The 26,725-nt window shown below is 43.6% G+C and overlaps 1 protein-coding gene across 1 annotated transcript; it reads left to right on the top strand.

The window, feature by feature from the left end:
• Nucleotides 1–527: 527 nt before the first annotated feature.
• Nucleotides 528–23,432, top strand: PGAP4 (post-GPI attachment to proteins GalNAc transferase 4). The gene is given in 3 exon segments (XM_042913827.1): nucleotides 528–778; nucleotides 19,498–19,860; nucleotides 19,863–23,432. Coding segments are annotated over 2 exon segments (1,209 nt in total). The 5' UTR covers nucleotides 528–778; nucleotides 19,498–19,574; the 3' UTR covers nucleotides 20,786–23,432.
• The last annotated feature ends 3,293 nt before the right edge of the window (nucleotides 23,433–26,725 follow it).

The following is a 26,725-nucleotide window of genomic DNA, read 5'->3' as shown; positions in this document are numbered from 1 at the left end:
GCACGGTGTCAGAAGAGCTCTTCAATAAATATCAGCCAAAATTAAAGGTTGGGGATGGGTACTGAACCATCGAAGTCACTCCCGGAAGACTGACAGGTTAAGTGGAAAGAGCCACAGACCTAAATCCCATGCCTGGATAGGTGATCTAGTTTAGCCAAACCTTTCTGATTTTGAATAAACGTTTACAGTCTGGCTTTTGGAATTAGGAAAGGTTGTACTTGGCAATTCTTCTCAAATCTTTCGTCATTTGCAAATTGGGGATGATAATCTGTAACGTCCAGGGTGAAGTGAGATCTAGAGGAACGTTCACTAAAACGCCTGGGTGCAGTGGGATTCGGGGCGGAAGTGGGGTGTCCGCTCTTATTTTCATTATGGGTGAAACCAGTTCCCTCCAGCGGAGAAAATGCTTGCAAGCCCGCTGGGGCTGCGAACAGCGCAGAGACCTAATCTTTCCAGAATTTCAGTTTCCTTTGCCATGAGCCTGCTTTTCCCTTTCTGCCCATCAGTTGGCGCCTTTTGCCGTCCTTTTCCACCCCCCTAAGCTGGTCGCTCCGCAGCTCGCAGGTCACATGGCCTGCCGGAGCGCGGGGACCCGGCGCGGGAGCTGCGCCGCGGGAGGAGGCGAGGCTCCGGCGCGCACACGAACCGCGCGACACCCGCTCCGCTCGGGCCTCAGGGTCGGGCGACGGCTCCTCAGTGGCGATGAGCCAGCCAGCCTAGGCGACACTGGAGGCGGCCCTCGGCGTACGCGGAGGACGGAGCTGACCGCCTCCACCGGGTAGGTTTGCACTGCGTTAGATATGCCCAGCCCCTCTGGCATCGCGGCCGGAGCGCGGGGATGAGGATTACCGGGGCCGCCGCTGGCGCGGGGAGAGCAGCGGCGGGGGCTTGCGCAGCTCGGGAGGGCCTGCGCCCCCGGCCGTGCGCTTTGAGCAGGCGAGCTTCGCCGCGGCCCGGCCCGGAGCTCCGGCCGCTTCCTGCCGGGGGACTGCGGGGACCCCAGAAGGGCTTCCTCCGCGCGGGCGGGGTCGGTGTCAGGGTAGGGATGAATGAGTGTCGCGGCGAGGGCATCTTTCCACCCTTCGCCTGCCTCGGCTGCGCCGCGAGGCCGACAGGAAGGCGCGAGCCGGGCGCGTGTCAACCCAGGTTAAGACCCGGGTCCTGGGAGCCTAGTCGGGCCGCACAGCCGAGGAGCGAGCGCATCGCCTAATGGCCGCGCGCTTGAGGCGAGGGTTCCTCCCGCGTCAGCCCCTCGGGCTAATCGGGCTCGCGGATTACGCGCTGCTGCGGCGTGGGGTTTCTGCGCAGTGGGAGACCGAGGAAGGGCGACCCGGCAGAGGAAGGCGTCGCTCCCAGCTCCCGGAAAGACCGGCTGAAGGGAGCCACCTCCGCGATCGGAACCGTTAGCCTCGACCGACGAGTAGGGAAACTGAGGCCCAAACGTGGCGGGGACTGCCCAAGGTCGGCGGCAGGAACTAGATCCGGGACTGTGGTCTCCAGCTCCCATTCTCTTTCGGCGAGGAATAGAGAGGACCACCCCCCCCCGGTAGTCGCATCATCCTCCTGGCCTCTGGGCGCGGGCGTTGCCGGTTCCGCACTGCGCCCTTGGTAGTCAGGGGCGAGAGCTCCTGCAGGGTGGGTGTGACCCTGGCATCCCCTGCTGGTCCCTTGCTGTCCCCGGGGGAACCGCAGAGCGACTCCAGTGGTGATCTCACTATGCAGACCGTTATCAAAACCTGCAGGTTCAGTGTGTGCGTGTGCGTGTGCGTGCACGTGTATTTATTTCGCCAGGAGAACTGAACCTGGTAAGGGGATAGCTTTTTTAGGGGTGCATTCTAGAGTGCACTGTACCAGGTACTTTAGGAGGCGACAAGAGAAAACTATGTGTGTCTAACACCAATATTGAATCTTTTAAAAAAGGGTAAGTGTATTGCATTCAGGAAACAGAAAAATGTGAAGGAGAAAATAAAGATGACAAAACTTCATCTAGATTGTTGAGATTTTCTGGATGTCTTCTTAAAGGTTTCTCTGCATGCACACATCTAAACCAATAAGATGGACAAAAATAGTATCTTGTTTTAATTTGCATGTCTGAATCCCCCCTCCTCTCCCCCCCCCCCCCCCAACCGGGGCAGTAAATACCTTTTTCCTCTGTGTACTGGCCTTTTGCATCTGTGTAGGTGAACTGTCTTAATTCTTTTGCCCCCTTCCAACTTGTTTTTTAAGTAATCTCTACACACAAGGTGGGGCTTGAACTCACAACCCTGAGATCAGGAGTCACAGGCTCCACTGACTGAGCCAGCTAGACACCTCTCTTTTGCTTTCTTTTTCTTTTTCTTTTTTTTTAATTTTTAAAAAAAATTAAATCTAAGTTAGTTAATGTATAACGTAATAATGATTTCAGGAGTAAAATTTAGTGATTCATCATTTACACATAACACCCAGTGCTCATCCCAACAAGTGTCCTCCTTAATGCACATCACCCCCATCCCCCCACCCAACACCCTGCCAGCAACCCTCAGTTTATTTCCTGTATTTAAGAGTCACTTATGGGTTGTCTCCCTCTCTGTTTTTATCTTATTTTTGTTTCCTTTCCCTTATGCTCATCTGTTTTGTATCTTAAATTCCACATATGAGTGAAATCATATTGTATTTGTCTTTGACTTATTTTGCTTAGAATAATACACTCTAGTACCATCCATGTTGCAAATGTCAAGATTTCATCCTTTCTGATCGCCAAATAATATTCCATTGTATATATATATACACCCACATCTTCTTTATCCATTCATCAGTCGATGGACATTTAGGCTCTTTCCATACTTTGTTATTGTCGATAGTACTGCTATCAGCATTGGGGTGCATGTGCCCCTTCGCATCAGCACTCCTGTATCCTTTGGATAAATACCTAGTAGTGCAATTGCTGGGTCGTAGGGTAGTTCTATTTTTAATTTTTTGAGGAACCTCCATCCTGTTTTCCAGAGTGGCTGCACCAGTTTGCATTCCCACCAGCAGTGCAAAAGAGTTCCTCTTTTTCTGCATCCTCACCAACACCTTTTGTTGCCTGAGTTGTTAATTTTACCCTTTCTGACATGTGTGAGCTGGTATCTCATTGTGGTTTCGATTTGTATTTCCCTGATGATGAGTGATGTTGAACATTTTTTCATGTGTCAGTTGGCCATCTGGATGTCTTCCTGGGAGAAGTGTCTATTCATGTCTTTTGCCCATTTCTTCACTGGATTATTTGTTCTTTGGGTGTTGATTTTGATAAGTTCTTTATAGATTTTGGATACTAATCCTTTATCTGATATGTTATTTGCAAATGTCTTCTCCCATTTTGTCGGTTGTCTTTTAGTTTTGCTGATTGCTTCCTTTACTGTGCGGAAGATTTTTATCTTGATGAGGTCCCAGTAGTTCATTTTTGCTATTGTCTCCCTTGCCTCCGGAGACATGTCAAGTAAGAAGTTGCTGCGGCTGACGTCGAAGAGGTTTTTGCCTGTTTTGTCCTCGAGGATTTTGATGGCTTCCTGTCTTATTTGGGTCTTTCATCCATTTGGGGTTTATTTTTGTGTATGGTATAAAAAAGTGGTCCAGGTTCATTCTTCTGCATGTCACTGTCCAGTTTTCCCAGCACTACTTGCTGAAGAGACTGTCTTTATTCCATTGGATATTCTTTCCTGCTTTGTCAAAGATTAGTTGGTCCATTTCTGGGTTCTCTGTTCTGTTCCATTGATCTATGTGTCTGTTTTTGTGCCAGTACCATACTGTCTTGATCAGATTACAGCTTTGTAATACAGCTTGAAGTCCGGAATTGTGATGCCTCCAGCTTTGGTTTTCTTTTTCAGGATTACTTTGGCTATTTGGGGTCTTTTCTGGTTCCATGCAAATTTTAGGATTGTTTGTTCTAGCTCTGTGAAGAATGCTGGTGTTATTTTGATAGAGATTGCATTGAATATGTAGATTGCTTTCGGTAGTGTCGACATTTCAACAATGTTTTTTCTTCCAATCCATGAGCATGAAATGTTTTTCCACTTTTTGAGTCTTGTTCAGTTTCTTTCATAAGCTTTCTATAGTTTTCAGTCTTTTGCTTTTCAATTGGAGCGTCTTTCTGTTCCTGACTTTTAAGCACTCTTTGCACATTACACATTAAAGTAATCTGTCATTTATGTTGCATAGTGTTTCCTAATCTGCCTAATGTCAGCTTTTCATCTTTGACCATATACAAGTTTAACTTTTTACTTAGTCATATATTTTTTCAATGGTTCTGCTTATGGACTTTGCTGTTAAGGTCCTTTCCTAAACCAAGTTTATATAAATATACTTCTGTATTTTTCTTCAGGTACTTTTAAGCTTTTGTTTGACAGTATTAATATGAAATTTATTCTAGTTTAAGTTATAAAGTGGAGCACTAGTTTACTTTTCCTGCATAGTTAGCCAGTTGCTGCAAAGCTAGTAAATCCATTTTTCACCCCTGATTTAAATTGCTTCAAGTATGGCAGATTAAATTATTACATGTTTGTATCTGTGTGGATTTCTGCATCTGTCTATTTATTTATCAGTACATTTTGGTGCCAGTGCCATGTTATTTTAATGACTGAAGTTTTATAGTAGGCTTTAAGGTCTGGTTAGACAGATTCTCTCTTATTACTCTGTATTATTTTCCTGGATCTTAGAAAAATCAATTTAATTGAAGCATAGTTTACATACAATAAAACACAGCATTTAAATGTGTATTTTGAAGAATTTTGTCAAATGTAACCACCATCACGATAAAAATTATGAAGCATCACATGACATTGATGTCATCACTGCACAGGGCTAATCTTTGATATATCCCCCCAATTTCTGTATATATGCCAGAAAAGTAAGCATTTCCTGGCCGTTTTTATTAGTACGAATTCCAGAAAATCTTTAGAATACTTTCATCAAGTTAACTAACCTTTCCCTGCTCCACCAAAAGAAGCAAACAAAATTTTATTTGGATTTCTCTTGGATTTTTGATAACAGCGGCCCTCAGGGTATAAGGGCCCTGGCAGACATGTTCACCATCCCAGTCAGTGCACAAGACTCAGTATTTGTTGAATGAACGTTTAATAATTGCCATAAAAGTAGCACGTGCTCTTACAGAAGTGTTGAAAGCAAAATAGGAGTCTTCCATACATTCATCTCCTACTAAATTATATTCCATATTAAAAATAGAATGACCATACTATGTACATTTTTTTTTTTTTTTTTTTTTTTTTACAATTTGCATTGACATAATTTGCATTCTTTTCCCTTTAGAGACTTAAAATCTGCTCAGTTTGGTATAACAAGTTATCATAGACTGGGTGGTGTAAACAGCAGAAACATTTCTTTCTGAGCCTGAAAACCTGAGATCAGGATGCCAGCATAGCTGGGTGCTGCTCAGGGCCCTCTTCCTGGTGTATGGATGCCACTTTCTCGCTGTTCTCACTGGCAGAGAGCAGAGAGAGGAAGCAAGCACACTCCCATTTCTTTTTTTTTTCTTTAATTTTTATAATGTTTATTTCTTTCTTGAGAGAGAAAGAACGCAAAGGGGAGAGGGGCAGAGAGAGAGGGAGAGAATCCCCGCAGGCTCCACACTGTCAGCTCAGAGCCCAGCTCCGGGTTCAAACTGACAAACCATGCGATGAGCTGAAATCAAGAGTCAGAGACTTAATGACTGAGCCACCCAGGCACCCTTCCCCATCTCTTTTTATAAGGGCACTAATCCCAGCATGAGAGTTCCACCACAAAGACCTAATTACCTCCCAGAGACCCCATATCCAAATACCATCACTTTGAAGATTAGGGTTTTAATACAGGAATTTTGGGAGAACACATTCAGTCCATAGCAGAGACCTCGCCAAGACTTTTTTAATGTTAGTATGTTTAAAACTTTCTCTTCCTTTTTAATGGCTCCTTATCATCCCTTTGTATAATTATCTAGAAACATGTTCCCTGTTGCTGGGCCTTTTTTTTCCCTGCAGTTCCTCCTTCTTCCTTTCCTGCTTTCTCCTACCCTCCCCTCTCCCACTTCTTCCCCCCTCTTTATCTTTCTCTTTCATACTATTACAAACAAAACTGGCATGAACCTTCCTTTTCTATCTTTGATAGCATGTGTTGGGATTTCTGCAGGATAGATTCCTAGAAGTAGAACTTCTAGGTCAAGGGGGATGCATACATAAAATTTTTATAGATACCCGGCTCAACTTTCCTTCCAAAGGTTGCACAAATGTATTTGCAAGTGCCCGTTTGTTGAACTAGGCCACTCCCTCTTGAAGTAAATTGAATTGACCTTATGTTAAATGTAGAGACTAGTTCCAGAAAAAGAGAACTCTATCACCTCTTTCATTAGTGAGGCTTTCCAGCTAAGAAAACGTTATTTTTTTCTCCACTTAACTAAAGACTTTCTAAGTATCTTTCAGTAGAATTTTATAGTGTGTGTGTATATTCCACATATTTAAAAAAATTTCGTCCTGGGTATTTTAGGGTTTTTAACCTCATTTTGACAGGGATCTTTTATCCCATTGATTAAGTTGGTTATTATCTGATTAGGTGAAAGCAGTGTGTGTGTGTGTAATATTTTTACATATTAATTCTGTTATCAACCGCAGTTTGAAACTCTTTTACCATTTCTAATTATTTGTCAGCTGATTTTCTTGGGTTTCCAATCTGTGCAGAAACAGTAGTGCATATTGGTTGAAGATGTGGGTTCTGGAACCTGACTGCCTGTGTTCGACTATTTGAGTTTTGCCACCCACTGAAGAGCTTTGTTAACTGTGGGTACAAGTTAATTCTGCCTTAGTTTTTTGAGGTATAAAACAGGCTGAATAATAGTACTTCTCCTAAGCTTCTTTAAAAAAAAATTTTTTTTAACATTCATTTTTGAGAGACAGAGTGTGAGAGAGGGAAGGGCAGAGACAGAGTGAGACACAGAATCCAAAGCAGGTTCCAGGCTCTGAGCTGTCAGCACAAAGCCCGATGTAGGGCTCAAACTCACAGACCGTGAGATCATAACCTGAGCTGAAGTCTAATGTTTAACCCACTGAGCCACCCAGGCACCCCTCTCATAAGCTTCTTATGAGGATCACTGAGATGCTTAGAACAGTGTCTGGCACGTAATAAGTGCTCAGCAAACACGTACAAATAAGTTGATCTCTGCACATTATGTGGCCAGGCTTTTTGATACTCCCAATTTTATAGCTGAGGAATTGAGTCCCACAGAGGTCAAATGACTTGACTATGGACATTTATTAGCTCAAAAACATTGAGCCTCTTCCATGCATACAGTTCTGTGATGAGTCTACAAGGGATACCAAAGATAAATCAGACTGAATCCACTAACAAAGGATTTATAAGTCTAATTGACGCATAAGTCAGGGGCCATAAATAAAGCCATGGGAAGGCAGCAGGCATTGGGGACAAAATATGGGCTTTGGAATTTTTCTTCTGTTTTAATTTCTTGCTTTCAACTTGGTAGCATTTTTTTTTTTCATGTAAATGGAATTAGTTCCACTGCTATTTGAGAGTTGCTGTTTTGGTTAAATGAAATAGATGTAAGAGTCTACTACCGGACTTGGATATATAGCAGGAGCTTAATAAATGGTAGCTATAAATAGATACAGTCTAAGGTAGAAAGTGACAAATGAAGGTTCTGGGGGGAACGTTTATGTAAAAGGCCCAAGCAGTTGAGAAACAAGAGATTATTTCTGGTTGGGGGAGATGAGGGTTGGCTTTCAGAAGAGGTCCCCCCCCTTTTTTTGTTAAGTTTATTTATTTTGAGAGAGAGAAAGAGCACAAGCCAAGGAGGGGCGGAAAGAAGGAGAGACAGAATCCCAAGCAGGCTCCATGCCATCAGCACAGAGCCCGATGTGGAGCTTGAACTCATGAATCGTGAGATCATGACCTGAGCCAAGATCAAGAGTTGGACCCATAACTGACTGAGCCACCCAGGCAGCCCAGAAGAGGTTCCTTTGGAGCTGGTTCTTTTTTTTTTTTTTTTTTTTTCTTGAGAGAGAGAGAGAGACAGAGAGAGTCTGTACATGTGCATGAGCCAGGGAGCGGCAGAGGGAGAGAGAAAGCGAGAGAATCTTAAGCAGGCTCCACACCCAACGTGGACCCCAACTTGGGGCTCAATCTCACAACTGTGAGATCATGACCTGAGCCAAAATCAAGAGCTGCCTCTGAGCTGATTCTTGATGGTTGAGTAGACTGTGCGAGGAGAAGAATAGAGTCTGGAGAGATAGCTGAAGCTGGATTTTGAAGAATCATGGTGAAGAATTTGGACTTCATTCTATAGTCATTGGGGAATCCTAGAACAGTTCTACAGAAAAGAGTGCCATGTTCAGACCCATGCTTCAGAGCATCAGATGGATGCTGATGATGTAACACATTACCATCATTTCTGCTATCTTTCTGACAAATGGCTTTCATAGCCATTGTCTCATTTTGTCTTCACAGTGCCTCCATACATGAGATATTTTTAATTTTCCTATTTGACAGCAGCAAAATAGTCTCAGAGAGATCAAATGATTTCTTTACAAATGGACCTAATTAGCTAGTGTTGGGACCAGACCTGCACCCAGATCTTATGGCTTTGAATCTGTTGGTCTTTCTGGAAGTCATAGGCCTAGTTAGGAGGCTGTTGCTGATAGCCAGCCTGGAGGTGATGATGAGTAGCGAGGGTGAGGCAATGTAGAAAGGCATGGCTATGGGAGGGGAGGAGAGAAGAGAGGTGTACAAGAGGCCATATGGGTAGCATTGCTGGGATTTGGAAGTGACTGGCTAGGAGCGAGAAGTCAGAACATACTGGTCTTTTGGACCCAAGGTGCCTGGGGGTATGGTGGTGCCATTCATGCATGAGGGCTGACTTGGGAAACAGTCCTCTTGACCGCTTATCTCTTCAGGCTAAGCCTGGTGTACTGCTTCACATATCCCTGTGACCCCTTCAACTTAATTTTCAGAAGCTGCCATAAAATGTAACTTGTCATTGTTACTCCATTTATTCATTCTAGCCCTATTTCACGTTCATTTCTTGGTGTCTTTGTCTTTTACTATCTTTTCTGAGCCCTCCATCCCAGACATGGTAACAGGCATAGTCCAATTTACAAAATGGTTGTGTTTCAAAGTGCACTAGTAAGGCCTAGATAAGAATTCAGGAATCATTACGCCATAGTATCTGGGCTGTAATGGTGTCATTGTTTCCAGGCCACCTCACAGATGCAGGTCAGTCCACAACATCACTGGAGCATGGTCCTGAGTCGGTGATGCTGTGGGTGACTATGGAATTCTGGAAGAAGACAATCGGGGTGATAATGTAGACATGGTCCTCCTTCTGCCCCACCCCCACGATTGGGCTGGGAGTAGAGAGCTCCTTCCCTTGAACTACCAATTCAAAATCCTTTGTTTTAAGGTAAGTTATCTTAAAACCAAATCAGTAAAGTGAAATAAATTATAGGTGGCCTTGGACACCCGACCCCACTGTGCAGCAATTGGTTAAATCCTTTAAGAAGATGCTTTAAAAAGCAAACAGAACGTAGTCTTGAATGCCTACCTCCATGTGGTTGGATTTTAGGCAGACCAGTCATCTGATCATTAAAGGATCTGTTCCCACCTCCCATGGTCCAAGATGGGTGGACCAGATTGTATTATTGTTCAAGATATTTTCTTCTTTTCTTTTCTTTTCTTTTTTTTGGAGAGAGTGCATGTGCGCAAGTGAGGGAGGGACAGAGGGAGAGAGAGAATTCTAAACAAGCTGTACACTCAGGTTGGAGTCTGATGTGGGGCTTGATCCCACGACCCTAGGATATCAAGAGTCCGATGCTCAACCAACTGAGCCACCCAGGCACCCCTGTTCAAGGTATTTTCTGCCCCTTACTGGAGAGACATATCTTTCCCTAATCATTGGTTTCAGGCTTGGCCATATGTCTTTCGGTACCCCTTCTTGCAAGAAAATTACATAACTGTTGTGTTGAACTTAAGAGTTGTTATGTAACTTGCTCTGGTCAGTGAAATGTAGGTGGACATGACGTGTGTCATTTTTGAGCCGTAGCTTTGAGAGCCAGCTTGTGGTTCACTGTTTCTTTCTCCTCTGCCACAAAACCACCAATGTCCAGAAAAGAGGCAGTTCCATCTACCTGGGGCCTGGAGTGCAAATGACAGGGAGCAGAGTCTCAACTTATCCGTAATGGACAAGTAACATGAGCAAGAATTAAGCCTCTTTCTTATAAAACCCGGAGATTTAGGGGTCATTACTGTAGTCTCTTTTGACTCATACTGAGTATAATGATATGGCAGCCAGATGCCTTATGAGCATTTTAGAAATGTCGCCTACTCTGAACAAATTGCTAGAACCTTTCTTTTTTCATGAGGGCTTAGAAATTGGCCTGCTGCTTTTGCTTTCTATTGAACCTTCATTTTCCCTTCCTCTGCTCTGTGGGTGGAGTACATTTCCCTGCCCATTGCTTCAGCTAGTGCATGGTGAGTGGACTTAACGTGTGGCATGCTTAAGTGAGGCTGTAAATGAACCTTCGTGTTTTGATTCTTGTGTATCTGCCATCCACCAAAAAAGCATGCCCAGATGGCTGTTTCTTCTGACACTGGACCTGGAACAAGAATTACATGAAACGACCTGATTCCGACCTGCAGTCTAGAGCTGAACCCAGCTGAACCACAGCTGTGCACAGATCCGCGAGCAAGAAATGCATGTCCTTATCGTAAGTTCTAAAGGTCTGGGCTGTTCCTCACCCCAGCTAAGAGCTTATCAATGTATGTGGGGACCATGTGTCCTCGGAAATGAGTCCTATTCCTTCCCTGAAGGTCAGGAGAAGAGCAGTCTCGCTACCATACTTTTTTAATTTATTTTTTTTTTTATTTTTAATGTTTATTTATTTTTGAGAGACAGAGAGAGAGCATGAGTGGGGAGGGGCAGAGAGAGAGGGAGACACTGAATCTGAAGCAGGCTCCAGGCTCTGAGCTGTCAGCAAAGAGCCCGACGTGGGGCTCGAGCTCACGGCCCGCGGGATCATGACCTGAGCCAAAGTTGGATGCTTAACCAACTGAGATACCCAGGTGCTCCTCACTACCATATTTTTAAAGCAAGGTATTTCTGAGATGTTAATGATTTTATTGACCCTAGAGGGGAAATTGCCTGGGTTTAAAGGTCGTCTTTATGTCAGCACCAGGTGCCTCAGTTCCTGACCCAACTGCCAGAAGGAAGAGAGAGAAAATCAGGAGCCTAGGGTGGCAAGGGAAGGATACGGCCTGAGAGCAGCAGCACAGGGTGGCTTGGATAGAACAGACATCTCCTTAATTTCGCTGGCCCCACTTTAATAACAAAATCTAAGGGAAATCATCATGCTTGCTTGATAGACAGCTTCAAGAAAGGCTTCTCCCCTTCTATCCACCTGCCACATACAAGCCTCTTTTGTACAGAAGTGTTGAAGGCAGCCACACAACCACACCAGGACCCTCAGCAAGATCCTAGAAAATAAAGCAGGAAACCACGGGCCTGGAAGGACTTGGATTTAAGAGTGTGCTGTCAATCAGTTTGTTCACTAAGTAAATACTTGTGGACTTATATACAAGCAAGTACACTTATGTATATTTCCCCCCTTTTCTACACAAATGGTAGTGTGCTATACATACTTTCTGTGTCTTCTGTAACTGAAAAAATATCTTACAGTTTTTCCATATCTGTGCATAAAGAGTTTGCTTTTTGTAACTTTTTTTTTTTTGATGAGAACACTTAAGTTCTTCTCTTTTAGCAAATTTCAATTATACAATACTGTATTATCAACTGTAGTTACCAAGTTATGCATTAGATCCTCAGACCTTGTTTATCGTACTTTTTTTAAAGACCTTATTCACCTTAGGGGTCGCTGGGTGGCCCAGTTGGTTGAGCATATGACTCTTTTTTTTTTTTTTTTCGAGCATATGACTCTTGATTTTGGCTCAGGTCATGATCTCACTGTTCGTGAGTTCAGACCCCACATCGGACTCCTCGAGATTCTCTCTCTCTCTCTCTCTGCCCCTCCCCCAAAATAAATAAACTTAAAAAAAAAGACCTTGTAAGTAAAAGTTTATACCCTTTGACCAACTTCTCCCTATCCCCACACCGCACCCCTTAGCACCTGATAACCATCTTTCTTTCTTTCTTTTTTTTTTAATGTTTATTTATTTTTGAGAGAGAGAGAGAGGGAGAGACAGAGCTCAAGCAGGGGAGGGGCAGAGAGAGAGGGAGACACCAAATCTGAAGCAGGCTCCAGGCTCTGAGCTGTCAGCAAAGAGACTGATGTGGGGCTCAAACTCACGAACTATGAGATCATGACCTGAGCTGAAGTCAGATGCTTAACTGACTGAGCCACCCAGGCACCCCATGATAACCACCTTTCTATTCTGTGTTAGGTTCCACATTAGATGATACCATGCAATACTTGTCTTTCTCTGTCTTATTTCACTTAGCATAATGCCCTCCATATTCATCCATGTTGTCACAAATGGTAGGATTTCCTTTTTTTCTTTAAAGGCTGAATAATATTCCATTTCATAGATATACCACATATTCTTTATCCATTAATCCATCAGTGGACATTTGGGTTGTTTCCATATCTTGGCTATTGTGAATAACACTGCAATGCCAGATACCTCTTCAAGATAATGATTTTCTTTCCTCTGGATATATATCCAGATGTGGAATTGCTGGATCATTTGGTAGTTTATTTTTAATTTCTTGAGGAACCTCCATATTGTTTTACATAGTGGCCATACCAGTTAATGTTCCAGCCAGCAGTATACAAGGGTTCCCTTTCTTTACATCCATGCTAGCATTTGTTATCTCTTGCCTTGTTGATGGTAGACATCTCAGTAGGTGTGAGGTGATATATTATTGTGGTTTTGATTTGTTTCTATGATGATTGGTGATGTTGAGCACCTTTCCGAGCACCCTGTTGACTGTTTATATGTCTTCCTTGGAAAAATGTCTATTTAGGTCCTCCTTTGCTCAATTTTAAATAAGTGAGTTATTATTATTATTATTACTGTTGCTATTGAGTTGTATGAATTTTTATGTATTTTGAATACTAACTCCTTGTCTAATATGTGGCTTACAAATATTTTCTTCCATTTTATAAGTTGCCTTTTCATTTTATCGATGGTTTCCTTTGCTGTGTGAAGGCTTTTTAGCTTGATGTAGTCTCACTTGTTTATTTTTGCTTTTGTTGCCTGTGCTTTTGGTGATAAATCCAAAATCATTGCCAAGACCAGTGTCAAGAAGCTTATTCCTGGGGTGCCTGGCTCAGTCGGTTAAGTGTCCAACTTCGGCTCAGGTAATGATCTTACAGTTTGTGAGTTCAAGCTCTGCATCAGGCTCTCTTCTGTCAAAGAGATTGCTTCAGATCCTCTGTCCCCCTCTCTCTTCCTTCCTTGCATGCATGCTCTCTCTCTCTCTCTCTCTCTCTCTCTCAAAAATAAATAAACATTTTTTAAAAAGAAGCTTATTTCCTATGTTTTCTTATAGGAGTTTACAGTTTCAGGCGTTCTGTTCAAGTCTTTAATATATTTTGAATTGATTTTTGTGAGTGGTCTAAGATAGGGGTCCAGCTTTTTGCATGGCTATCCACTTTTCCCAGCACCATTTATTTATTTATTTATTTAATGTTTATTATTATTTATTCTGAGAGAGTGTGTGTGCACGTGCGCAGGGGAAGGGCAGAGAGCGAGGGAGAGAGAATCCCAAGCAGTGAAGAACCAGACACGGGGCTTGATCTCATGAACCGTGAGATCATGACCTGAGCTGAAAACATGAGTCAGGTGCTCAACCGACTGAACCCCCAATTGTCCCCCAGCACCATTTATTAAAGAGATTATCCTTTACCCATTCTATACTCTTTGCTCGTTTGTCATAAATTAATTGACCATATGTGCAAAGGTTAATTCTGGGATCTCTATCCTGTTCCATTGGTCTGTATGTCTGTTTATGCCAGTACTATATCTTTTTGATACAGCTTTGTAATACAGTTTGACAACAGGAAGTGTGATGCCTCCAGCTTTATTCTTCTTGCACTAAATTGCTTTGGCTATTCAAGGTCTTTTGTAGTTCCATACTAATTTTAGGATTGTTTTTTCTATTTCTGTGGAAAATGCCATTGGAATTTTAATAGATATTGCATTGAATCTGTAGATCATTTTGGGTAATATGGACATTTTAACAATATTAATTCTTCTACTCCATGACCACAGAATATCTTTCCATTTATTTGTGTCATTTTCAGTTCTTTCAATAATGTCTTATAGTTTTCAGTATACAGATCTTTCACCTCTTTGGTTAAATTTATTCATAAGTATTTTATTCTTTGATGCTCTTGTAAATGGGGTTGTTTTCTTAATTTCTCCTTGTTAGTGTATAGATATGCCACTGATGTTTGTACATTGATCTCAGATCCTGCAACTTTACCAAGTTCATTTATTGGTTCCCACAGTTTTTTTAGTGTTGGGGGGCTATTAGAGCCAGGTGATCCAGAGGCTCATCCCTCAGGTTATTGCCACAAAAGCTGGGGCACCAGACCTATGTACAAGTGCTTTCCAGAGAGGTACTGGCGATCTGGTGTTATCATTGGAGGGGCCCATGGAAGAAGGTGGGAGAAGTGCCTATGAGCTCCCCTGGGCTCTGCACAGAATCTCAGCCAGCTCCTAGATATGTGCTAAGTTAGAAGCTGGACTCTCTGGCAGGTGCTTAATAAAGTATGCACTCCAAACCTTTCCAGGGAAAAACTGGGGGATAGGCATTTTTTGCCTGCTTCCTCCATGATGAGCCCTGGAGGGGACAGAAGTGGCAAGTGCCCATGAACTCACTAAGAACCGCTTCTTTCTTTACTATGGCCCTGTTGGTCCCCTGGATGAAAGCCCAGTTGGCATTTAGAGCTAGATGTTTTGGGCGCCCATCCTTCAGGTGGGAGTCCTAAAATTTGTAGTGCTAGATATGTGTGTGCTCCAAACCCTTTACTCCTCAGAAAGAAGCTGTGAATTGGGAGTTCCCTCCAGATTGTATGGTGCTGTACTGGGGGTGGGGTTTATCGCTGGTGTGTGTTTCAGCCTTTCCTACCTGATTCAACGTGGGTATTATCTCATTTTCCCTATGTGTACGAGTTGCTCAGCTAGTTTCTGGATTTCTCTCACAGGGAATTTCTCACGGTGTAGCTGTACATTTAATGCATCCATGGAAGGAGAGAAGTGCAGGAGCCTTCTATGTTGCCATCTCGGTCTCTTCCAAGTTTGCTTACTTTTAATGGGTACTTTGTATTCCATTCTTTGGATGTACCATAATGTATTTGACTCACTCTCAACCGATGGGCACTTGGCACCATTTTGCTATTACAGATGATGCTGCAAGTCATTTCTCACATATGAGAATATATACCTAAGAAGGAACATTAGAAATGGAATTGCTGAAGGTGCCCCGGTACCACAATTGGTTAGCACACGGCACTTACACAGAAATGGAATTGCTAAGTCATTCGTGGTTTTCTTAGATAGTCCCAGATTAATTCTATAGAGGTCGTGCTGATTTATACTCCCATTAGCAAAATATATGAGTGCCAATTTGGTAGGTCGTCCTTTGCATGGGCCAGGGACAGCTCCCCTAAGGAGATTGTACTAAAGGATGAGAAAAAGCAATCTGTATGAGGAAGCAGGGAAGGGGGTGGACTAAAATGTTCCAGGGTGAGGGAGCTGTGGGAGCAAAGGCCAGGAGTTGGGTAAAAACATAGCATAGTCAATGTTCTGAAAGATCAGTGTATCTAGAGCTTTCCTGCTAATTGGTGACATGTGGCTATTGATTACTTGAAATGTGACCAGTCTGAATTGAAATCTGCTGTAAATGTAAAAGATACACTGGATTTCAAAGACTTAGTACAAAAAAAAAAAAAGAACATAAAACACCTCATTAATAATTTGTTCATATTGGCTTCATGTATTGTGTTTAAAATATACTATTAAAATTAATTTCATCTGTTTCTTTATAATTTTTTACTCTGGCTGCTGGAAGATTTTATTGTACTTTAAAATTTTTTTTTTAACATTTATTCATTTTTGAGAAACAGAGAGAGACAGAGCATGAGCGGGGGAGGGGCAGAGAGAGAAGGAGACACAGAATCCGAAGCAGGCTCCAGGCTCTGAGCTGTCACAGAGCCCAATGTGGGGCTCAAACCCACAAACCTGATCCTGAACCCACAAACCCACCATCATGACCTGAGTCAAAGTCAGACGCTTAACCAACTGAGCCACCCAGACGCCCCAAGGAAGATTTTTAAATACATGTGTGACTCGAATTATATTTCTATTGGACTATGCTAGTCTAGAATAAGAATTGGTAAACTACGAGCTGCTGGCCAGATTTAGCTTACAGCTTGTTTTTATGTGGCTGGAGCACTAAAAATAGTTTTTATATTTTTAAAGCGTTTTCAAAACGAAAAAGCCTAAGAAGACTGTGCAACAGAGATAGTATGTGGCCCACAATATCTGCAATATTTACTGTCTAGCCCTTTACAGAAAAATATTGCCAACCTCTAGTTTTGAGCAACTTGAGAAAGGGATGGTAGAACGAGATGACAGAGAAGACAGAGTAGGGCACAGTCCAGATCATACAGGGTCTTGTGGACTATGATAAGACATTTGCATTTTATTAACAGAGCAATGGAAAGCTACAGAAGGGTTCTAAGCAGGAGAGTGATATGATCAGATTTATATTTTAATGTTTATTTTATTTTTGAGAGAGAGAGAGAGAGAGAGCAGGGGAGGGGCAGGGGCGGGCAGAGGGTCAGAAGCAGGCCCAGTGCTGTCAGCACGGAGCCCAATGCAGGGCTCAAACTCACAATCACGAGATCATGACCGGAGCCGAAGTCGGATGCTTAACCACCTGAGTCACCCAGGCATCCCCGGATTTATATATTTAAATGATAACTGTGTGCATGTACACACACACACACACACACACACACAATCTTTAAACATCCCTCCCCTGGGACTTATCTGGACTAGAGTGTCACATTCTTGCTTTACCAGAAACTGTCACTGGAAGAGAGTGTTGAAGGAGTATGGATAGTGATTTCACACCAAACACAGAGCTTGCACAGTCATCATAATCACATTTTCATCTTTGCACTCATGATGTGCCAGGCATTCTCCAAGCTGCATGCCTTATCTTGTATTTTGTTCCTTCTTCTAAGTGGGTACAGCTCTCTTGGGTAATAGCAAGAGTAGGGAGGACAAGGTGAGCAGGAAGCCACTGGAATGACTCCATTCCCTAGCAGGAGTGTAAGCCCAATCCAACTTCAGTTCTTGGCTTCTACTAGGAGTGATATGAAACTGGTGAGGCCATATGGACGTGCACCTACATCATTTATTAACTCCATTGGCCTGAGCAGTTCCAGGGGGAAGCAACCAGTCTTGTGTACTCGGAACATTCACACACCAGCAGGGTTGCATAGAATGCAAACCTCTCCCTGCCATTTCCCTCTTCAGGTACTATCCGGATCTCTTCCTAGTACTGGGGTAGTCTGTCTCACCTCTGGGATCCCACAGTATAATCTGCTTCTGATGCTGACATGGGACTTCCTTGAATTACTATGTCATGGTCCTATAGAGAGAGGTGTGGTATTCTACACAACTCTAGTGGGCTGGAAGGTAACTGCTGTAATAAACGAGTCCAAAAATTATTAGTGACTAGACACAGTGGTTTACGTCTTACCTCCCACATAGCCCCCTTTAGACTGGGAGGCTGCTCCGAGATGAGCAGTGGGAGGGACCTCTGTTCTATGCAGTCATTCAGGAGCTCAGGCTCCTGCCGTCTGGTGGCTCCACCTCCTCCAGATCCACCAAACCTGTCCAGTAGGTTGGCAAATGGAGAATGAGAAAGTCAAGAAGGCACATCCACTCTCAACTACCTTGGCCCAGAAGCCACACCTATCATTGGCTCACATTTTCCTGGCAAGTCCTAGTCAACATGACCTCACCTGGAAGATGATGGACTAGGGAATGTGGTCTTTCTGTGTGCCCAGGAAGGGAGGAACACGGATATGGCAGCACTGAGCCCTGCAACACAGCCTCATGTGGTACCTGGTCAGGTACCACACAAGATAACTCACAAGCTGGGGAGTTTCTTCCAAATGTGTGCACGCTTTATTATGCTTCTGACATAAGGGGCTTAGGTTTACCGTCTAGTCTTTAGGCACTGCTTAGTTTTGCATTGCCCTTAATGCTGTAATACTGGCTTTATCCTTTTAATTTTGTTTCTTGGTATGAGTCTGTTTTCCCTCAGATCATTAGGCCTACTTATTCCCAAGGTATTACTCGACTTTCTACGTATGTATACATTTTTAAAAGTTTTATTTATTTAAGGAATCTCTACACCCAACATGGGACTCAAACTCATGAGTCTGAGACCAAGAGTCACAGTCTCTTCCAACCCAGCCAGCCGGGCACCCCACATATGCATACATTTTAATGGCATTTATATTCTGCACTATTTTGCTCTGTAACACATTTAATTTCCATAGTAACTCGATAAGGTATTATTATCATCTCCATTTTAGAGGTTAGGAATCCGAGCTGTGGAGAGGTGATGTGAGTTTCCACCGGCTGAGTGGCTGAGTCGGGAGTCACACATGTGCCTGACCTCAGGCCTACGCCCCGAGCCATCACATCACACAACATCCTTTCCACACCAGGCTGGGGGCACCTGCCACTTGCATCTGCATCACCACCTATCCCCTCTCGCCCTCATTGAAAAGCTGCTCATAGAACTTCCTTCAGACACCTCCTTCCCTCCCAAAGGCTGGGGCCCTCGAGTTCGCTTGCATCTGGAAGATACTGGTACTGGTTCCTGTGGTAGTGCTCTAAAAAATAAAATGAGAGGACTATCAGGACTAAATTGATAGGCAATTTTAAGTATAGTTGCATGAGATTAGAGAAATAAGAATGGAAGATCTTGACAAAGACACTTCAGAGAATCCCAAACAGTCCTTTTCTTATTTGGGATGCGCAGAAAAGACTGTTTTCAGAAAATTGCAATGCCCAGTCAACCAGTACTCACTACACACTTACTTTAGAATTTGCTTTAAATATGTATTTCTTCTTGCTTCTCTTGTCAAGTCTGGATTTTTTGTCCATCTTAAGAACGCATATCTCTGTAGCTGCTGAATTGAAATAATGATCTGACTAGCCTACCTGGTGATTTTCTGGTGCACTGTAAGCCTAACTAAGCATCTGTAGGCATGGCAATTTGGTTAGATACACCAAGGTTTCCTTGCTCATAGAAATAATGAAAAAATCCCAGAGACCAGGAACCAGTACAACCAAAGAATACTGTCCCGGAGAAGATCCTTCTAAGTCTCTAGTAGCTACAACCTAGGATTAGAATTTCTGGTTTGATTTGTGCTGAGTTCTGTCCCTGGGCTTTTTAAGGCCTCTTTTACCATTCTGTCCTTCCTCTTTCTTTAGGTGTCATCTGTGCTGAGGTGGGCCTGCGTTCCAGGATGGTTTGTTCTTGGGACCAGACCTGACCAGAAGTTGACCTCATGAGCACGTCAGCCCCTCCAGCTGCCATGCTCCTCCGGAGGCTGAGGCGGCTCTCCTGGGGCAGCACTGCTGTCCAGCTCTTGATCTTAACAGTGGTGACGTTCGGCTTGCTGGCCCCCCTGGCCTGTCACCGCCTTCTGCACTCTTATTTCTATCTGCGCCATTGGCATCTGAACCAAATGAGTCAAGAGTTCCTGCAGCAAAGTTTGAAAGAGGGTGAAGCTGCCCTCCACTATTTTGAGGAGCTGCCCTCTGCCAATGGCTCAGTGCCCATCGTCTGGCAGGCCACCCCCGCCCCTGGCTGGTCATCACCATCATCACCGTCGACAGGCAACCTGGCTTCCACTACGTCTTGCAGGTGGTGTCCCAGTTCCACCGGCTTCTTCAACAGTGTGGCCCCCAGTGCGAGGGCCACCAACTCTTCCTGTGCAACGTGGAGCGTAGTGTAAGCCATTTCGATGCCAAGCTGCTGTCTAAGTACGTCCCCGTGGCCAACCGCTATGAGGGCACCGAGGATGATTATGGTGATGACCCTTCAACCAACTCATTTGAGAAGGAGAAGCAGGACTATGTCTATTGCCTGGAGTCCTCCCTGCAGACCTACAACCCAGACTACGTCCTGATGGTAGAAGATGATGCTGTTCCAGAAGAGCAGATCTTTCCAGTCCTGGAGCACCTTCTGCGGGCTCGCTTCTCCGAGTCCCACCTCAGAGATGCCCTCTATCTGAAGCTCTATCACCCCGAGAGGCTCCAGCACTACATCAACCCTGAGCCCATGCGGATCCTGGAGTGGGTCGGTGTGGGCATGTTGCTGGGGCCCCTGCTAACCTGGATATACATGCGGTTTGCCAGCCGTCCGGGGTTCAGCTGGCCTGTCATGCTCTTCTTCTCCCTATACAGCATGGGTCTCGTGGAGCTGGTGGGCCGGCACTATTTCCTGGAACTGCGACGGCTGAGTCCTTCCCTGTATAGCGTGGTCCCTGCCTCTCAGTGTTGCACCCCAGCCATGCTTTTCCCTGCCCCTGCGGCCCGCCGGACCCTCACCTACCTGTCTCAGGTGTACTGCCACAAGGGCTTTGGCAAGGATATGGCACTCTACTCACTGTTGAGGGCCAAGGGGGAGCGGGCCTACGTGGTGGAGCCCAACCTCGTGAAGCACATTGGGCTCTTCTCCAGCCTCCGGTACAACTTTCATCCCAGTCTGCTCTAGTGTTCCAAGAAATGCCTTTCTGAAATTGGCCATTCTTGGCGATTCCGATATCGAGCTCTTTCTTTGGACGTGGTTGCTTGCAGTCATTTCATTGTTTAAGGTTGCTAGGGATCTAGGCACTGAGGCAGCTGAGAACATACACATCAAGAACCTTGGCTTTGGTAACTCCAGCAGGATCAGATGTTGGCCCTGAGTCGGGACCCCTCTCCCTCCACACAGCCATACTGCCTCATGCAGTCTGACCCACCCACCGAGGGGGCATTTACATACCAGTTCTATTCTCCAACTGTTTTCAGCAATGCTTTGTGATAGAGCTGGTGACTGCCAAAAATAGTGTGCATAAAGATAGGACTGTTTTAGGATTTTAAGGGTAGAATTTGGTGAAAGGTGAGATCCTTTTGAATTGATTTCTTTCTTTCCAGGCATGAGAATGGACGTGTGTCCAAAGAGGCAGGACCATGTTGCTAGGTTCCATTTGTTTCTTTGACCTGGTGTAATAAAAGCCAGTAAAATCCATTGCAGGGCCTGGCGACTTGGAGACAGGTGATCACGTTTCTGTTTCCTGGTGTTTTTTTCCCCACACATCTGTAGTGTACTGCTAGTCAACACCGCTAGTGAGAACTTTAAGTCACAGCAAGATCTACAGGCACCTTCTGGATCATCAAAACCAGATTTCTTATGTTCAGTAGTGATTCAGTATTGAATATTTCTGTCATATTCTGATTCTTTGAAAATTGGACATTGCCGAATGATATAAAATGGGTGAGCTCACTAATAGCGTATCCTTTTCCCTTATTTTTCTGGCTAACCATTCACCCTCACTTTTTTCTTCTTCTGGATATCATGGTGTTAGAGAAAGAAAAAATGTAGACTGTGAAGTCAGAAGGCCTGAATTTTTATTTCAGATCTCTGCCATGCCCTAGTGACGTGAACCTGGGCAAGTTATGACCACTCTGAGTCTTAGTTTTTTCACCTGTAAAACGGGGATGGTGATACCTACCTTTTAAAGTTGCCTTGAGGATTAAATGACAGAATGTATGTAAAACACCTAGCAAGTGCTTATCCCATAGAAGGCACTTGACGAACACTAGTTCTTTTCCTAGAATAAGCATATGAAATTCAAGTGTATTTTGGATAAAGATATTAGTGATAGTGTTTAAAGTGGGCAGTAGGGCGTAGGGCTTCCACCTGGGGAGCAGTCATTCTGGACCAAACTACTAGAATAAAAGCTGACTTGGCATTGTGACTTGTGAAGAAGGTGTAGCTCAGCTTTCATCTGGCGCCTCTTCCAACCAAGCCAAAAATAATTGTTCATTTAAATGGGAAATGGTCTGAGACTCCTCTTTAGTTTATTCCAAGACTAGCATCTGAAAATTACTTTTCTCCAAAGTTCCACATAGATGTCCTTGGACGATATTTATCAAGCCAGTGGCCAACAAGTCCCTTTGTGAGGATGTGTGTCTACATTGGATTTCAAGTGTGTTGTGTGGATCATTTGTTTCGGTGCCATGCCTTCTTTTCCTTTTTAAATTTCCGGTAAGCTTCCATTTGGAGAACCCCTCAAGAGCACTGAGGCAGTACATGGGGGTTCCACACCCCATTTTGCACGTGGACAAACCGAGACCAAGGGATACGAAACAACTTCTCTGGGTTCACACGGCTGGACAGCAGCAGAGCCAGGATGGGAACGTAGCTCCTCTGAGTTCCTGCACTTTTTTCTTAACCACATTCACTTTATAAATATCTATGTAGTCAAATTCTCTTTTGTAGAATCTGATTGTAACCTGGACTGAAAAAATGTCTCTGTAAGCTAACATGGTAGACCCTCATTGTCCCATTGGTCTTGGGGAACAAACAGGCATAAGTATGTGTTGTGTTGTTATCGTGAGATGTTACATGTCCCTCAGGAACGTCCAAAGTGAGCAGAGCTACTAGATGACTTATCAAGATGTTCAGACTCCACTGCTAAATTCATCTTCTCTCAGTGACTGGTTTATCCCCGTGTTCAGGAACAGAACTGCCTTCAACCTACAATTCATTAGCATTTGTTCCATTAACAAATGGATCTCCTCATGAATGTTTTGTGCCCAACGACAGGAGAGTCCAATCCAAGCTAGCCAGGCAGAAGATAGGGAATCATTGCTGGTTTATATTTCTGCTCTTTCTAATTCAGTTGTCTACCGCATGCAGACACCCCCTCCCTTGACTCCTGGATGGCTAAAGCCATTTTTGCCTTGTCTCATTTCTCTGCCTACACAAAGACACCTTCCCCATAGATCTTAACTAGAGTCTACTGTCCTTGGACGTTTTCTGCAGATGCAGGCCCCGTTCTGCCATTTTGTCCCCACCCGCATCTAGCTCTCCCTCATACCTAGAGTCCATTTTTTGTATGTTGTCCTTCATTAGGACAGTTGACAGCTTTACACCGAAGCTGAAGTCTCATTTAATCCCAAGCAAGGGGGCTAGAGGAGAACTAAAGTCCCCTTCCCATAACAAAGGACATAGGTCATCGGGAGGATGAAGGTCTCTAACAGAACCTGCTCACCTTTCAGGGTTTAAATTATGATCAGGCCTAAGAAGCTCCCTATTGCGACTGAGTGTATTTGCATAGACATATCAGTTCCAATAAAAGCAGCTGTTCCACTGAGGCATCCTGAGAAGACTTTTGTCATTCCCTCTCATTTCTGTGGATGGATTTTCTAATGTGGTGAATAATAGGGAAAATACACACACACACACACGCCATTTTGGAGTCCCAAAGTAACCATTCACAATTATGGGCCATTTGCTTAAAAATTGATAACTGATTTTGTTGTATTTCTTGAGTGGAAACATTTGAACTGTGCATTCTTTTTTATTGTTGTTTAAGGAAAGAAGGATAAAAAATACACAGTACAACTGGAGAACACAAACTGAATTAATAAGATGGTAGGATTAATCTAATTTACCGTGGATACACCCCTCATTTGGTAGAATTTATTTAATTGGCAACTTAATTTCGGTAGAGAGGCATTATAATTGGAGTTGATTACTGTGGGATTTTTATATACTCCATGATGCATTGTGAGTTACAGTAACGCATGATATGAAACTGGCTAGTTTTAAGTCACATGACCATTTGGATATTTTTATCTCAACTACAATGAATTTGCTGAGAAATGCTCATTAACTGGCCCTTTTCTTTTTAGGGTGAATTTTATATTGAAAACCTTTGGGGGCCATGTCAAAGATGATTGGAAATGTGATTAAAAAGTACTTAATGTATTAGAACTGCAGTGGAAATGTGCTGTGGCTTCCAGGTCCCTCCAGTCCTTGGGTTGCAGGATTGTTATGAGTCATCACTCTGTAATGAATGGGGATTTTTTGGCTTAGAATTTAACAGATTTTCTTGATCTTTTCCCATATGATCTACACAGAAATGTGGATTAGTGAACTGATTTAAAGAAAAAAAAGGCATCTCTGTTAATAGTTTGGGGCAAAAACAGATGAAAATCCAAAGCCAAATGATGAATTTCTCAAAAAGAAACAAGGATCAGATTGTGTAACTGTGTAGGAATGGGGTAGCTTTAAGATGTTCAAGAGATAGGAGAAGACAAAGATGTAGAGTAGAGCAGAGGATCTCGCATTTGTCACCTGTTCAAGTTTATTTATTTTGAGAGAGAGAGAGAGAGAGAGAGAGAATGAGTGGGGGAGGGGCAGAGAGAGAGGGAGGGAGAGAGAGAGAGAGTCCCAAGCAGGCTCCATACTGTGTGTAGAGCTTGAATTCATGAACTGTGAGATCATGACCTGAGCTGAAGTCAGATGCTTAACTGACTGAGCCACCCAGGCACCCCTTTAAGAATTTAAGTAATCACTACATCCAACATGGGGCTCGAACTCACAACCCTGAGATCAAGAGTTGCATGCTGCACCAACTGAGCCAGGCGCCCCTGTAATAAATTCTTCATGCGTGCATCACCATCATGAAATCGTCATAGGAACAGCCTGTGGAGAATGCATAGGAACTAAACAGTGAATGGTCAATGTTCTGGATATATAATGCATTACTTTGCTAGGGCCTGACTTCTTACTGCATTTAGAATAAAATTCAAACCTCCTATGTTAATTTCCAGGCCAGATGGAACCGTCTGACTTCATGTCTTAGTGCCACTCCCATCCTTGTTCTCCAGGTTCTAACCACACCACCTTGCTTTCACTTGCTTGGACTTGCTACACTGTTCTTATTGTAAGGCCTTTGCATGGCCATCCTCTGTCTGGAACACTTTTCCTTTGGCTAATTCTTTCCTATAATTCAGGTCTCAATCTAATTTTAATCCCTCCCAGCAGGCTCTCCATCCTATCTAAAGCAGTCTCCCTGCTTTCCAGCCCCCAGGCCCATCTATCACTTACCCAGTTTGATTCTCTTCAAAGCTCTTGTGACCCAAAATTCCCCTTTTATTTTAGGATATTCCCCCCCACCTCCCCCCATAGGATATAAACTTCACAATATCAGGAGTCTTCTTCTTCATTTACTGCTGTAGGCCCAGATCCTAGAACAATACCTGACATATAGTAGGAAATGAATGAATGAGAGAGAGAGAGGAGAAGAAAGGCAGGCAGGAAGAAAGGGAAGAAAAGAAAAAGAAAGGGAGAAAGAGTAGAGGGATCCACAGTGGAACTGCCCACGGAAAAGAGGAATACTGGCTGAAGAGAAAAGGAACTAGGGAAGACAATTTAGGAGAGAAACAAAGAGGGGTCCAGGTAGTGAGGGTTGGTTAGGATGTACAATTCTGACCCCTGTGAAAAGAAGCTTTTTTGCATGCATTCTAGCAGAGGGAATGGCAAGTGTGAACAGGAACTTTTTAACACATAGCTGCTTTTTTTTGGTTGTTGTTACGGTTTTATTTCTAGTGTGGTGTGGGGTCCTGTGTGTTACTCTTAGGCAAAGGTTGGGATTTTTCCTTCAGGCTGCAACTGCTGAATCTTCCTGGTGTTGCCACTGGGAATCATCTAGACATGAAAACCACCCATCGTGGGTCCACAGCCTCTTCTAGGACTTTTAGGCCAACAGGCTGGAAAGAGAGTGACACAACCATCACCTCACTATACCAATGAACCCAAGTTCTGTGGGTGAGCGGCTATGGATGATAGGAGTGGCTTTTGGCAAAACATTACACAATTTAACACAAACCAAGAATAGAGAGGTAAATCTTCCCAGAGACTAGATGTCTGGAACAAGAGACTACTTAGGAATCATTTTTCTGGTACATGACTTTTGGGGTATTTTTATTGTATCAGTGCAGCTTTGTTTAAATGTGAGTTCTTTGTAAAAGTTGAGTCCTCTGCAAAACTCATACACTGGCAACATTTTAGACAAAGAATGTACACCACCCCAGTTTGTTTTTATCCAGAAAAAGATGTAAGCTCTGGCACTGCTGTGACCCGAGGACTTGAGACCGTGGTTGCTTGTACAGTCAGGAGCCCAAACTTTTGAAACACAAGTCAACGAATCTGTGTAGATTTTTTTCTAACACCATGTTTGGGCAATTCCTTTTGTCCTTCTCAACCATACCCTTGCCAACACTAATACATCCAGTATCCGTAGCCATCTGGGGTTCATCAAATGAAGGTTGGCTTCCATTTAGCTCTCCCTGCAATGAAGTTTATGACTAAGGAGGCAGGATTCCCGGAATGTACATTTGGAGTGCTTCCCCCTCATTTGAACTAGAAGAGGTGAAAAAGCATCTAAGTTTTAAAGTTATTTAAAAAAAAAAAAAAAAGGAATTGTGTGTGTCTGTCACATTCAAGATCATAGTTCCTGTGTTATTCTGCAAGGAACTACATCAAAGTAATCATATGTAAATCTAAGTATAGCATTTTATCTCCATCTTAATAAATGCCTAAATCACATTAGCAATATTCATTCAAATGACTCAAGCTGTTTTCTTACTTTAAAAATTT

The sequence above is a fragment of the Panthera leo genome, chromosome D4 (assembly GCF_018350215.1).
Source record: "Panthera leo isolate Ple1 chromosome D4, P.leo_Ple1_pat1.1, whole genome shotgun sequence".
Classification (NCBI taxonomy): domain Eukaryota; kingdom Metazoa; phylum Chordata; class Mammalia; order Carnivora; family Felidae; genus Panthera; species Panthera leo.
The sequence above is the reverse complement of the archived record's forward strand: the minus strand, read 5'-3'. Positions and strand labels throughout refer to the sequence as shown.